Source organism: Pongo pygmaeus, chromosome 20, assembly GCF_028885625.2.
Source record: "Pongo pygmaeus isolate AG05252 chromosome 20, NHGRI_mPonPyg2-v2.0_pri, whole genome shotgun sequence".
Classification (NCBI taxonomy): Eukaryota; Metazoa; Chordata; class Mammalia; order Primates; family Hominidae; genus Pongo; species Pongo pygmaeus.
The window spans coordinates 2,545,411-2,560,148 of NC_072393.2; the positions used below are offsets into that span (position 1 = coordinate 2,545,411).

The following is a 14,738-nucleotide window of genomic DNA, read 5'->3' on the forward strand; positions in this document are numbered from 1 at the left end:
GCTACAACAAGGGCGGACCTTGAGGACGTCGCACTCAGTGAAATAAGCCAGACACAAAGGTACAAAACCTATACGACTCCCCTCCTAGGCGGTCCCTAGAGTCATTGGATTCACAGAGACCAAAAGTAGAATTGGGGGTGCCAGGGGCTGGGGAGGGCATGGGGAGTGAATGTTTCACGGGGACAGAGTTTCAACTTGGGGAGGTGAGAAACTTCTGGAGATGATGGTGGCAATGGCTACATAGCTGTGTGAATGTGCTTAAAGCCACTGAACTGTGCATTTATAACTGATTAAGATGGTAATTTTTGGCCTGGCATGGTGGCTCACGCCTGTAATCCCAGAACTTTTGGAGGCTGAGGCAGGTGGATCACCTGAGGTCAGGAGTTTGAGACCAACATGGTGAAACCCCATCTCTACTAAAAATGCAAACAAAATTAGCCAATCGTGGTGCACACCTGTAGTCCCAGCTACTCAGGAGGCTGAGGTGGGAGAATAGCTTGAACCTGCTAGGTGGAGGCTGCAGTGAGCTGAGACAGAGCCACTGCACTCCAGCCTGGGTAACAGAGCAAAACTCCGTCTCAAAAAAAAAGAAAGACTGGTTGGGCACGGTGGCTCATGCCTGTAATCCCAATACTTTGGGGGGCCGAGGCGGGCGGATTACCTGAGGTCAGGAGTTCGAGACCAGCCTGGCCTACAGGTGAAACCCAGTCTACAAAAAATAGCCAGTCGTAGTGGTGCGCACCTATAATCCCAGCTACTTCGGAGGCTGAGGCAGGAGAATCGCTTGAACCCGGGAGGTGGAGGTTGCCGTGAGCCGAGACCACGCCACTGCACTCCAGCCTGGGCAATAAGAGCGAAACTCCATCTCAAAAAAAAAAAAAAAAAAAAAAAAAGACCAGGCGCAGTGGCTCACACCTGTGATCCCAGCAGCACTTTGGGAGGCCAAAGCGGGGGGATCACTTGAGCATAGGAATTCAAGAGCAGCCTGGGCAACATAGGGAGACCTCATCTCTGCAAAACATTAAAAAATTAGCTGGGTGTGGTGGCGCACATCTATAGCCCTAGCTGCTTGAGAAGTTGAGGCAGGAGGATCGCTTGAGCCCGGGAGGTCCATGCTGCAGTGAGCTGTGATCACACCACTGCGCTCCAGCCTGGGAAAGAGAGCGAGACCCTGCCTCAAAAAAAGAGTTTCTTTTCAAAGTCTGGGGTCTTTGAGACGAGGGTCACACCCAACCAGGTGTCTTTAGCTGAGAATGGTGCCGACATCTCTTCAGAGGTTTCATTGGAAATGATTCTGTAACAGGCGGCATCAAGTCAGGATCCCCACGTGGACACACCTCACTTGGTGACTTCAGATTTGGAAGAGGCAACAGGCAACAGCAGAAATTAAGACCTGGGCCAGGAGCGGTGGCTCAGGCCTATAATCCCAGCACTTTGGGAAGCTGAGGTGGTCTGGAGTTCATGACCAGCCTGGCTTCTACTAAAAATACAAAAATTAGCTGGGCGTGGTGGCGGGTGCCTGTAATCCCAGCTACTTGGGAGGCTGAGGCAGAAGGGTCGCTTGAACCTGGGAGGTGGGGACTGCACTAAGCTGAGATCGCACCACTGCACGTCAGCCTGGGTGACAAAGCAAAGAGTCATCTCAAAAAAAAAAAAAAAAAAAAGAAAAGAAATCAGACCTGGCTGAGTCCCCGCATAAACCTAGAAGGCGGGGGTCACAGCCCCCTCTTACAGAGGGAGTGACAGGCCCAGACAGGTGGCACACGCAAGATCATACCAGTGACAGCTGGAACTCGGCTTAGCATTCCAGGCACACAGGGCCTAGCATGATCCACACTGAGGGGTGTGGGGGGCGGGGGTGTGTGTGTGGAGGGGGATGTGCATTCCTTCGCAGGGAACTAACACAGAATAAACCAAGAAATCTCATCTTTGGTGTACCTGTTTCCTTCTCTCTTAAACTGAGGTGTGAGAACTGGACAGGGTGGCAGGTGGCTAGGGACCCATTGAGGGTTCCGAAAATGGAAAAGAGTCGCATTCACTGAGTCACACTCCTCTCTTCCGGTGCCGCCGGTGCCTCTGTACCTCAGGGCCTTTGCACATGCTGCTCTCCCTCCTGGAACACCCCCCCACCCCACATCCCAGAGAACCTCTTAGCCTCATGGTCTCCACTCCACCCCCTCCCTGTTACCCTGGGGCAGGGGCAGAGGTGAGCAGAAGTGCCCCAGCTTAGACCCCCTGGGCTAGGGGATGCCACTGATCCCCAAGAGACTCTGCGTCCCATGATCATTTGTTCTACTAAGGTCCCAGGAGGCTGCACACATTGAAATTCACAAACTATGGAGGATTGCTTGAGCCCAGGAGTTTGAGGCCAACCTGGGTAGCAAAGTGAGGCCCTGTCTCTAACAAAACAAAACAAAAGATAAAATAAATCCACACACTAAGTGGAAAGGGAGCGAGGAGGTGAATCCTAGGAGCTGGGGACCCCCTGATTTCCACCCTCTGCCCAATCAGAAGTTTATTCTGGTGTCCAGTGTGAGCAGGGAGCAAGCTCAATTTTTTTCCCAAATAATTAACGCAGGTCTGTCCCCTGTGGCACTGTGGGCATCTTGGGTGGATGATTCTATCCTGGGCATGGCAGGGGGCTGAGCAGCACCCCTGGCTCCCCCCACTGCACGCCAGAAACACCCTCCAGTTGAGACAACCACACACATCCCCAGACACTGCCAAACTGCCCCCAGCTGTAAATCACTGACGGCCACTAAGGGGGAAGAAGAAAGGCTGGAAATCAGTACAGGTCAGCTTTTTCTGTCCAAATGACTTTGCTGTGAGCTTTCTGAAAACCTTCTGCTTGTAGGCTATTCTGGGTTTCAGAACTGCGGGTCCATGGCGGAGGACCACTCACCTAAGGGAAACACAGGCCCCGCCCAGCGCGTGACGCAGGCCGGTGGTGCCAGGACCTGTGGCTTCTCTGCCGTCTCCAAGGTGGGGGACATCATCAAACGGTTCCCAAATCTGCTTCAACAGCCAGGCTTTCCCGTAAGAAAGTTCTCTGCTCTTCAGAGGGGGGTCCAGCAAGCATGAGAACGGCATTTTCCTCAACTGCCATTTGGCACTCGGTGTCTTTGGAACAATCACAACTTGTAGGGTTTGGCTGTGGGACAGCATTCTCAAAGAAGGCCTGCTGTGTCTCCCAACAGCGAGGGCTTTATGGATGCTCAGGAGCCCCGGCCGAGGCCCGGTCTCAAGGCAGAGGACACAGAAGTGAGAGTGTGAGGGTGCTGGCCCGTGGGGGTGGCGCCAGCTCCAATGTTGGGGGCTTCAGTGTCCCTTTCGGCTCTGAGCCGATGACTCCACATCCCACCTTTTCATTTTATCATTAAAATAAAAACAATATCAAAACACAGCCACCTCGGTCGGGGCGGTGGCTCACGCCTGTAATCCCAGCACTTTGGGGAGGCCGAGGTGGGAGAATCGCTTGAGTCCAGGTGTTTAAGACCAGCTTGGGCAATATAGTGTATAGTGAGACCCTACAAAAGAGACTCTTAAAAAAAAAAAGAATTAGCCTGATTTGGCGGCACACACTAGTAGTCCCAGCTACTTGGGAGGCTGAGGCGAGAGGATCGTTTAAGCCCAGGAGTTGGAGGCTGCAGTGAGCTGTGATTGGGCCCTGCACTCCAGCCTGGGTGACAAAGTGAGACCCTGTCTCTAAAAACAAACAAAAAACTCACAACCACCTCTCTTCCTTATTTCCCTGCCCAGAAGGGATCATTCAATGGAAAAAAATAGAACATCCTCGTAAACTGAGGTCGTCTTACCTCCTTACACCCCAGTAGGAAGCGCCCGCTCTTACTCACTACCTTCTGTGAACACTCTGCCCAACTCCGTCCCAAATCCACAGCGCTTCTCACCAACAGCAGGGCAGGAAAGCTGGGTGCCCTGCTCCTCCCTCCCTCTTAGGATCCCCGAGTGCTAGCTCAGTCTCCTGCCCACTCCCCACATCGAAGCCCACTTTATTCTAAACTGCCACCAGGAGATCACTGCACACATAAAAGCTCTCAACTGCTCCCTGGAACCCCAGGAGTGTGCATAGGAGGCCCTCTCACCAGCTGGGGGTCATCTGTGGGGCCTACACCAAACCCTGTATATGCCACTCAAACTCAAGTGCTCACCTCCCCTGCCCAACTCCGCCAGGAGAGAATCTAGTATTCCTGCAAACTCCTATCTCTGGCCCAGCATCTCTTACAAGGCTTTCTATCTCTTGACAGACCCATCTTCCCTTTGCACACCAGCATCTGGCAGCGTCTAAACCCTATGGACTCAGGAAAGCCTTCAATTGTTGAAAAATTCCCAGCCACATGGTCATGTTCCTTGGAGAGGCCATTTCTCTCTGGCTCTCTGTTTCCACCTCAGTAAAAGAGAAAACGGGCCAGGTGCAGTGGGGACGCCTGTAATCACAGAACTCTGGAGGGCAAACGGGCCAGGCGCAGTGGGGACGCCTGTAATCACAGAACTCTGGAGGGCAAGGTGAAGGAGCACTTGAACCTAGGAGTTTGAGACCACCCTGGGCAACACAGTGAAACCCTATCTCTAAAACAAAATATAAAAATTAGCTGGGTGTAGTAGTGCATACCTGTAGTCCCAGCTACTCAGGAGGCTGAGGTGGGAGGGCCTGGGCCTGGGAGGTCAAGGCTGCAGTGAGCAGAGATTGCGCCACTGCACTCCAGCCTGGGCGACACAGCAAGACCCTATCTCAAACCACCCCTTTGTTCCTTCGGCCTGTACTGAGCACTTCCTACCAGAGCCACTGTTGGGTCTTGGCATAAAAAAAAAAAATGTAGAATTGAGTAAGACTACAGCTCTCAAGGATCCTCCAATCTGGGGCAGAGCTCACCCGCATTTGGAATCATTCACCCTTCTAGGAAGATTTAATTATAAACCTCAGCTCAAATCCTTGGCGTGCTTACAGCTTTCCAGGCACCCAGCTAAGTGCTGTACATGCGATAGCTTATTTTAGGGGTCAGCAAAGGTTTTTCTGAAAAGGGCCAGATTGTCTTCAGCTATGCAGGCGTTAAGTTCCCTATGCAACTGTTCAACTGTGCCTTCTTAGTTCAAAATCAACTCTACAGGTAACGCGTAAACCAAGGAGTGTGGCTGTGTTCCCACAAACCTTCATTCACAAAAATAGGCCAGAGGTGGATTTGGCCTTCTGGTCTGTTTGCTGATACCTTGCCTGGTTTAATCCTCACACACCTGAGGTGGTTACTGTTATAATCCCCATTCCACAGAAGAAAAACTGAGGCTCGGAAAAATGGGGACCACCCAAGACCACCCAGCTACGAGGATGAAAATGAGGCGTTCTGAACCCAGGCAGTCTGACTTGAGAGGCTAAACTCCAAAGTACCCGTTTCTCTCCGCACAAAATTGGGTTCACACACAAGACTTTGTACACGATTTCCCGGGCCCACACAGTCCCAGCTGCCCATGCTGGTGAAGAATCACTGATCTAGGGTAGGTTTTTTTTTTTTTTTTGACAGGGTCTCGCTCTGTCACCCAGGCTGGAGGGCAGTGGCGTGATCTTGGGTCACTGCAACCTCTGCCTCCTGGGTTCAAGGGATTCTCCTGCCTCAGCCTCCTGAGTAGCTGGAATTACAGGTGCACACCACCATGCCCAGCTAATTTTCATATTTTCAGTAGAGACGGGGGTTTCACCACGTTGGCTAGGCTGGTCTTGAACTCCTGACCTCAGGTGATCCACCCATATGGTAGGGTTTTTAAAGCATTATTAACATTCAAAGCTGGATCATTTTCTGGGGTGGGGCCGTCCTGGGTACTGCAGGGTGCCGAGCAGCAACCCTGGCCTCCACCAACTCCAAACCAGGGGGTCCCCCAAATCATGACAAGCACAAATGTCACCAAGAATCCCTGGGAAACAGAATTGTTCCTGGTTGAGAACCACTGGTCAAGGGAGGGAAAAGGCAGACAAAACGAATAATCAGAGACAGAAACAAAAAAAATGGGACAATCATTCAACCTCTGAGAGACACACTACACTGCAATTTTCTGGCACCTAACAACAAAAACAGCCATTCTCAAGCCAGCTCTCTCTTATCAAGTACCAGGCACCTGATCAAATAATTGAATGTGGGTTTATCCTCATAATGACCCTCTGAGGCATCTGCTTTTACAACTCGTTTACGAAAGAAGAAACGGTTTGCTCAGAGAGGGAAGGCGACTCACCCAGGTTTACACAGCGGGTGGGAGGTGGTGGTGGGCTGGTCCTGAATCCCAGATTTCCCCCACCTCTAGCACGATACGCAGAAGAAGACTCTAAACATGATATAAGACGAACGGCTGCTAATTCTTTGGAGTTCTCAGATTCCGCTGGACCCTGCGGCTCTCCTCCTAGGTAGGGACTTTTGACAACGCCCGTTTTACAGAGGGGAAAACTGAGGCTCCGAGAAGCCAAGAGACTGGGCAAGGTCACCCAGGTAAGGACTGGCGGCGCTGGAACCAGAGCCCCGACTTCAGTCCCCACAAACAGGGGTCCCCGAGTCACAGGGACGACGTTTCCCGGCGGTTAATAAGAGCGGAACGGCAGCGAACACCCAGCGAGCGCTCACTACATGTGGGGCGCCTTCCCCTCCCGCCGTCCTCACCACCAGGCCGCGGACCAGCATTTCCAGGACCTGGGGCCCGGGGAAAGGAGATCAGGGCTCGAAGGGCCTGCCCGATGGCGCCCGGCCTCAGTTTCCCCTGCGCGCCGCCTACTCACAGGACCCCGCGGGTCGCGGTGACCCTGGCCTCACGATCCCCAACCTCTTACGGGCTCTGGGGCCCCGTGAGCCCCGAGCCGCAGACCCCAGACCCGCCAGGCTCAGCGCAGTGCCCCTCACTCACCTCTCAGGCGACCGATCCCCGACCCACCGACGGTTGCGCTTGCGCACCGCGGTGCCGCCCGGCCCCGGCCCCTGGGCGCGACGCCTGCGCAGAAGAAGGGCGCCCCGGGTTGCTTCCCTTCTGCACAGGCGCGTTAATGATCGAAGTGGGCGTGGAAGGAAGTGACGCAACGTAGAGGCGGGAACCAGCTGGTCGTTAGGGCAACTGACCTCTGCGACCTAATGGAGGCCGGAAATCGGGGCTGGTTTGCCCTCTAGAGCGGGAATGAAGCGGTGCACTGTGGAACAGTGGCTGACTCCAGCGGGTCGCTGAGCTGAGCACGTGGTGCTGGGCCGTCCACGTGGTGCAGCCGCGTTTGGACACCTGGACTCCAGAGCGTCACAGCTGCGCAATGAATGGGAGTCAGTGTTACCCGCTTACTATCTTTGTTCATTTATTCACCCACCCATCTACTCACCCACAAATGCATTCTTTCATGCGGTGTGAGACGTTTGTGAGTATAGAGACATTTGTAGACAGCAGGTGCCTAACATTCATTCAATATTTATTGCAAAGCAGCCGTAAAAACCAGCCAAGTGTCTACTCTCATTATTTTGCATTGGGGTAGACAGACAATAAACTAATAAACTAGTACATAAATAGAGAAACAAGAAATTTCACAGCAAACACTAAGAAAAAAAAATGAAGGTAGTGTGATTGTCATCGGGAGCTAAGTTGCATGGGATGGGCAGGAAAGATCACCCTTTAGATTTGGATTTCAAGGATAGGAAAGTCCAAACGGACCCCAGGCACAGGGAACAGCGAAAATGAAGGCCGACGTAAAATTGAGCTTGGTGTGCTCAAGACATGTGAAAAAAAAGAGACCAAATGATGAGAAATTTCCAAGGACGACAGAAAACTGATCACCATCTGAGTTACAGTTGCCAGAAATGTTCTCTCCCAATTCATTTTCGTCCTACTCGAAATACATGCACGATTAATGGCGTGGATTATTTTAATTTCTTTTGCAGAAATAAAGGAGGTGAGGCCGGGCGTGGTGGCTCACGCCTGTAATCCCAGCACTTTGGGAGGCCAGGGGGCAGATCGCTTGAGGTCAGGAGTTCGAGACCAGCCTGGCCAACATAGTGAAACCCTGTACCTACTAAAAATACAAAAATTAGCCGGGTGTGGTGTGGGCATTTGTAGTCCCAGCTACTCGGGAGGCTGAGACAGGAGAATCGCTTGAACCCGAGAGGCGGAGGTTGCAGCGAGCCGAGATCGCGCCATTGCACTCCAGCCTGGGCGACTGAGTGAGACTCTCTCAAGCCCGTCCAAAGGAAAACAAAACAAAACAAACAACAACAAAAAAAAAACAAAAAAGGGAAGAAAGAAGGTCGGTTGTTTTGGTTTTTGCCAGTTTAATTGTAGTACATTGTTTTTTCTGGGTGCCCTAACAGCTCAAGACAGACGGTTCAAGATGTTTTTTGTTTTAACTCACAACACTGCATGTAGGTCAGGCTACTGCACTGTTCCAAAACACCTGTTATTTGACATGAATCCGTTTACTTGCTTTTGTTTCTGACAAAAAAAAAAAAAAACTTGGCCCGGCGCGGTGGCTCACGCCTGTAATCCCAGCACTCTGGGAGACGGAGGCGGGCGGATCATGAGGTCAAGAGATCAAGACGATCCTGGCCAACATGGTGAAACCCCCTCTTTACTAAAAATACAAAAATTAGCTGGGGTGGGGGCTGGCGCCTGTAGTCCCAGCTACTGGAAAGGCTGAGGCAGGAGAATTACTTGAACCAGGGAGGCGGAGGTTGTAGTGAGCCGAGATTGCTGCCACTGCACTCCAGCCTGGGCGACAGAGCGAGACTCCGTCTCAAAAACAACCAGACAAAACACCAAAACTTCTGATTAATTTAATTGATTCGTCGGATTCAGATGCTGGAAAGTGGGCCTGGGATACAGTAAGCGATCAATAATAACACTGGCCCAACACACAGCTATAAGAAGCGAGGCAAGTACACATTAACACGGTAGCCTGAAGCCCAGGCGAAGTCTCAGTGGAATGAGCCGCGCAGAGGCTCAGAGGCATCAGTGGCGTGCGGTTTCCAAGGAAACCGTCCTTCCTAGCCACCCCAGCGGCTCTGGAGGGGTAGAGCAAGAGGCTCCGCCCACGCACCTCCGAGACCAATGACGGACCGGGAGGGTTACGGCGAGTGCGCAGAGGGCTCCAGCGCCCCGGCCCTCCTCCTTTAGCTGTGGGCGGGGCTCGGGGGCGCGTGCGTCCTGCCCTCCCTGTGCGCGCGCCGCCCCAGCATGCCACGGGAGCGCGGGCGGTGGGCCCCTTGGTGCCCAGGCGGCCGTGGCGGCGGTGGCGGCGGTTGGGCCGAGGGAGACGGCCTCAGTGGCCGAGGTGGCTGGACGCGTAGCAGGTGGAAGGAGGGAGGGAGCCGCAGGCGCAGACCCACCCGCCATGAAGCCCCCCGCAGGTACCGACTACCCCGCTCCCCGGACCCGGGCGTCCCCTGCACCCTCGCTCCTCCCGGGGTCGCGACTTGGGCCTAAGGCTGGAGCGAAGCGACCCCCGAGCTACCCTCGGCCGGGCTGGAGGGGCAGCGGGGGAGGTGGGCGACCCTGCTTTCTCGTTTGCCGAATGAATGAACCAGCTTTTCCAGCGCTTCATTCATTCTGCAAAGTTGGTGGCCCTTCCCTTCCGGATGGTTCGGGCCCCGTGGCGGACCCTGGGGATGCCGTGATTTAACGACTCCAGTCCCCGTTTTCCCGGAATTCTAGAGCCAGAGACAGACATTCAAAAAGTAAATAAGAGAGGATCGAAGATAGGGAGGGAACGGTGCTCTGGTGCAGATAAACACGAACGGGGCAGTCCCAGGGACACGTCTTTAGAGAGAGGGTGGTCCTGGGGGGCTTTTCTGAAGAGGTGAGCGTCGACTTGCTTGATTGGGAGAAGCAGGTGTCCTGCCAAGACCGGGGAAGGAGGCGTCCCGGGAGGAGAGAACGTGTTTGGAGAGCAGAAAGTCAGTTTGGCTGGAAGGTAACGAGGGGACCTTTTAATTTTGTTATTTATTTACTTTGTTGCCCAAGCGGGAGTGCAGTGGTGCGACCACGACTCCCTGCAGCCTCGATCTCTTGGGCTCAATCAATCCTCCCGCCTCAGCCTCCTGAGTAACTGGGACTACAGGCCTGCACCACCACACTTGGCTAATTTTTTTAGAAACGAGGTTTCGCCATGTTGCCCAGGCTGGTCTTGAAGTCCTGGGTTCAAGCAATCCACCTGCCTCGGCCTCCCAAAGTGCTGGCATTACAGACATGAGCCACTGTACCCAGCCAAGACCCTTTTAATTGAAAGGCAAAGGGGCGATGTGACCTGTGTACTGTTTATTTATTTATTTTTTGAGACAGTGTCTGTCTCCCAGGCTGGGGTGTAGTGGTGCAATCTCTGCTCACACAGGCTCACTGCAACCTCCGCCTCCCGGGTTCAAGCTATTCTCCTGCCTCAGCCTCCCAGGCAGCTGGGATTTCAGGCGCCCACCACTACACCTGGCTAATTTTTTTTTTTTTTTTTTTTTGGAGATAGAGTCTTGCTCTGTCACCCAGGCTGGAGTGCAGTGGCGCGATCTCGGCTCACTGCAAGCTCCGCCTCCCGGGTTCACGCCATTCTCCCTCCCGGGTTCACGCCATTCTCCTGCCTCAGCCTCCCGAGTAGCTGGGACTACAGGCGCCTGCCACCACGCCCGGCTAATTTTTTTTGTATTTTTAGTAGAGACGGTGCTAGCCAGGATGGTCTCGATCTCTTGACCTTGTGATCCGCCTGCCTCGGCCTCCCAAAGTGCTGTGATTACAGGCGTGAGTCACCACGCCCGTCACACCTGGCTAATTTTTGTATTATTAGTAGAGACGGGGTGTCACCATCTTGGCCAGGCTGGTCTCGAACTTCTGACCTCAAGTGATCCGTCTGCTTTGGCCTCCCAAAGTGCTGGGATTACAGGCATGAGCCACCGTGCCCGGCCTGGATTTAGAAGGTCACTAAGGTTGTTGAGGCAAGTCCTCGCCCCTATCCTTGGTTTTTCTCTTGCCCAGCCACACTCTCCCAGCTCTTTGTCCAGCCCATTGCGATGAGGGTGATAATTGTAATAATGATAACCAGGGATATTCAGGCCTTGGGGAGGAAGGAATGTTGTCTGCCTTGTTTGCTACTGGATCCTTGGCACGATCAGTAAATATTTACAGGATGAACTGACGTCCACAAGTTTTTCAAATCCTGACTCCTCCAGGAGAATTTTCTGACAGTTCCAGTTCCCATTGAGCTCCGTCCTTTCTGAGCCCCTGAAGCTCTTCTTTACCCCACGGTTTAATGTAGATCCACGGTCCCTTTTTTGCAGTTCTAAAATCCTAAATACTCTGTAAAATGAAAGGTTTGCCTTAAGTTCACAGCAAAGTCATTTGGCCAGAAAATGACCTCAACTGACCAACCGAGAGCCTTTCTTTTTCCCACTTAGCGAATATCATTGATTCTCAGCTGGGGTGATTGTGCTACCTCAGGGGACACTGGGCGATGTCTGGAGACATTTGTGGTTGTCACAGTTGGGGGGCGCTCCTGGTATGGAGTGGATGGAGGCCAGGGACGCTGCTCAGCACCCTGCAGTGCCCAGGACAGCTCCACCCGAGAGAACGATCCGGCCCCAATGGCCACAGTGCAGACAGGGAGAGACCCTGGTGCGTATTCCTGCATCTCACTGCAGAAACAGTAATTTGATTTCGGAGTGTGGCCCCAGCCTCCCTAGTGATTTGGAATACATGGCACTTGGACTCTATTGCTTTTCTGCAATGGGGGGAAGTTCTGAATGTTAGAATGTCCCCGGCCCCAAGACTTTTTGGACAGGAGAGCATGGTCTGTAATAACAGCTACCTCTTGAAAACTTTCTGGTGGTATTCAGGATACAAGATGTTTTGCCTTCATTCCTCACTGAATTCTTAGATAGTTCTTGTTCTCTGCACCCTGAATTGTTCCCATTTTGCAGGTGGGAAGCCTTAGAGTTAACGTTTCTTGCCAGAATCCCAGAGCTAGCAAGTGGCAGAGGTGGGGTCCGCACCTGGGCCATCTGACTTCAGCTTCTGCGTTCTGAGCTAGCTTGTTGTGCCTGCCCCAGCCTTTGTAAAAATGCACATCTGATTGTTAGTGCCACTGTCCCATCCCCTTCCTGTCCCTTTCCAGGGCTCCACCTTGCACTCAGGATTGAAGTTCAAAGCCTTCATTGTCATCTACACCAGGAGTTGGCAAACTCTGGCCTGCTTATTTTTTTTGAGACAGAGTTTCACTCTTGTTGCCCAGGCTGCAGTGCAACGGCACGATCTCAGCTCACTGCACCCTCCACCTCCCAGGTCCAAGTGGTTCTCCTGCCTCAGCCTCCCAAGCAGCTAATATTACAGGTGCCCGCCACCACGCCCAGCTAATTTTTGTATTTTTAGTAGAGACAGGGTTTCTCCATGCTGGCCACGCTGGTCTTGAACTCCTAACCTCAGGTAATCCGCCCGCCTTGGCTTCCCAAAGTGTTGGGATTACAGGCACGAGCCACAGCACCCAGCCAAGACGGAGTCTTGCTCTGTCGCCTAGGCTAGAGTGCAGTGGTGCAATCTCAGTTCACTGCAACCTCTGGCTCCTGGGTTCAAGCGATTTTCCTGTCTCAGCCTCCAGAGTAGCTAGGATTACAAGCCCGCACCACCACACCCGGCTAATTTTTGTATTTTTAGTAGAAACGGGATTTCACCATGTTGTCCAGGCTGGTCTCGAACTCCTGACTTCAAGTGATCCGCCCGCCTTGGCCTCCCAAAGTGCTGGGATTATAGGCGTGGGCCACCGTACCTGGCCAGGCCTGCCTATTTTTGTACACCCCTGGAACTGAAGATGATTTTTGGATGAGACAGAAACCATATGTGGCCCACAAACCTGTTTGCTGGCCCCCTGGGTCCTCTGCAGAACTGTTTGCTGGCCCCCTGGACCCTCTGCAGAACTGTTTGCTGGTCCCCTGGACCCTCTGCAGAACTGTTTGCTGGCCCCCTGGGCCCTGCACCGTTAGGTGTTTCCAGGTGGTTTTGCCACTTTCTCTGTGCTGAGCCGCACTGACTTCACATAGTCACCCTTCCCGCAGCTGCTCTCGCTGTCAGAAGCCCCCGCCTGCCATTCTTGTTTTCAGGCTCCATTTACCCATTTCTCAGAGAGGCCCTGGACTGAGTGGCCGGGCCACATATGACTCGCCCGTAGCACCTGTGGGTCTGGCACGGCCACACGCCAGGCTGACTTTCTTGTTGAGTTCATGAATGGAGGCCTGCTTGTTCCCCCCACTGGGTGTGGGGTGTGGAAGAAGCAGGTAGAAGAAGGGACTCCTCCCGGAAACCCCCCCATACCTTACCTTTCCCCTCTGGCATGACAGGAGTTGAGCAGTGCGTGGGTGGTCCTGGACTTCCCCTTTTGTGAACACCCAGGGGTTTGTACAGGCTGATCTGTGCGTGGTGTCCCCACTCTAAGGCAGGGGGATTTTTTTTTTCTTTGAGATGGAGTCTCGCTCTGTCACCCAGGCTGGAGTGCAGTGGTGCTATCTAGGCTCACTGCAACCTCCACCTCCCGAGTTCAAGCAATTCTCCAGCCTCAGCCTCCCGAGTAGCTGGGATTACAGGCGTGCGTGCCACCACGCCCAGCTAATTTTTGTATTTTTGGTAGAGATGGGGTTTCACCATATTGTTCAGGCTGGTCTCAAACTCCTGACCTTGTGATCTGCCCGTCTTGGCCTCCCAAAGTGCTGGGATTACAGGCGTGAGCCACCAAGCCCGACCGGGCAGGGGGATCTTTAACAGCAGCATCATCTCTATTCTGGGCTGGATCGTTCTCTGCTGGGGCCGTCTTGATCACTGCAGGGTACTAAGCAGGATCCCTGGCCTCCACCCACTCCACGCCAGGAGCATCTGCAGCCACGACAGCCACAGGTGTCCTAGATGTCACCCAGGGTCCCCTGGATGGGATTGATGGCAGAGTAGCCTCCTGCTCTAGAGGACTGGTCAGTCTGTGCTTCCCTACAAGAGCCCTGGACCTCACTCTTCTGGATGACAAGCGGGTGATCCCTTCTTTTCCCTCTGCCCTCCTGACTTTAACCCTAACTGAACCGAAAGCAGACCTGCCCGGCACTGGGTTTTGTTTCTGCGCAGCCTGTGCAGGAGACGTGGCGGACGCAGCATCTCCGTGTTCTGTGCTAAACGACCTGCGATGGGACCTGAGCGCCCAGCAGATAGAGGAGCGCACCAGGGAGCTCATTGAGCAGACCAAACGCGTGTACGACCAGGTCGGCACCCAGGAGTTTGAGGACGTGTCCTACGAGAGCACGCTCAAGGCGCTGGCCGATGTGGAGGTCACCTACACAGGTAAGTCCCAGGCAGGGTCTGGGCGTGGGCTGCAGGTGCCGAGGGAGGTGGCACCGCAGGCAGGAGTAGCCCAGCCCATGTGAGCCGGTTCAGAACCTGGCGTGAAGTGTCACCAGCACCCTGCCCCTGCGCACAGGGCAGCACCACCTACTCCCAGGCTGGTCGTGGTGGCTAAATCAGATGGCTGGGCAGAGGCGTCTGGCAGGTGCTGGTCACTGGAGGTGTCGGAGAGAGGCACTTCTGCCCGTGCTCCTCTCTGCTTCACAGCCTTGTCCATTCAAAGGACTCCCTGGTTGTGTAATCTGAGAGCAGGAGATGAGAAAATGTGTCTAAACAGCACGCTTCTCCAGCCTCTTCCAGAGCCAGCAGCCTTGAACCCTGACCCCGTCTGGCCTCTTTCCCTGGCCCGGGACGGCGGGTATTTGTTT

The 14,738-nt window shown here is 53.7% G+C and overlaps 2 protein-coding genes across 10 annotated transcripts in view; one reads left to right on the forward strand and one right to left on the reverse strand.

Moving 5' to 3' along the window:
- SGTA (small glutamine rich tetratricopeptide repeat co-chaperone alpha) overlaps positions 1-7,527 on the reverse strand; it is a 29,079-nt gene extending 21,552 nt beyond the window's left edge. For both annotated transcript variants that reach the window (XM_054465494.2, XM_063658304.1), the window contains exon 1: positions 6,898-7,527. The gene's annotated coding sequence lies outside the window, so the exon portion shown is untranslated. The remainder of the gene's footprint in view (positions 1-6,897) is intronic.
- Positions 7,528-9,167: 1,640 nt separating this feature from the next.
- Positions 9,168-14,738, forward strand: part of THOP1 (thimet oligopeptidase 1) — a 28,317-nt gene continuing 22,746 nt past the window's right edge. For 3 of the 8 annotated variants that reach the window (XM_054464382.2, XM_063658309.1, XM_063658310.1), the window contains exons 1-2: positions 9,168-9,368; positions 14,098-14,310. In XM_054464382.2, the coding sequence (XP_054320357.2) occupies positions 9,353-9,368; positions 14,098-14,310 (229 nt within the window). In that variant the 5' untranslated portion in view covers positions 9,168-9,352. Of the gene's footprint in view, positions 9,369-9,847; positions 9,932-14,097; positions 14,311-14,738 lie in introns of all 8 variants that reach the window. The other 5 variants (XM_054464381.2, XM_063658305.1, XM_063658307.1 and 2 more) reach the window with 4 other exon arrangements.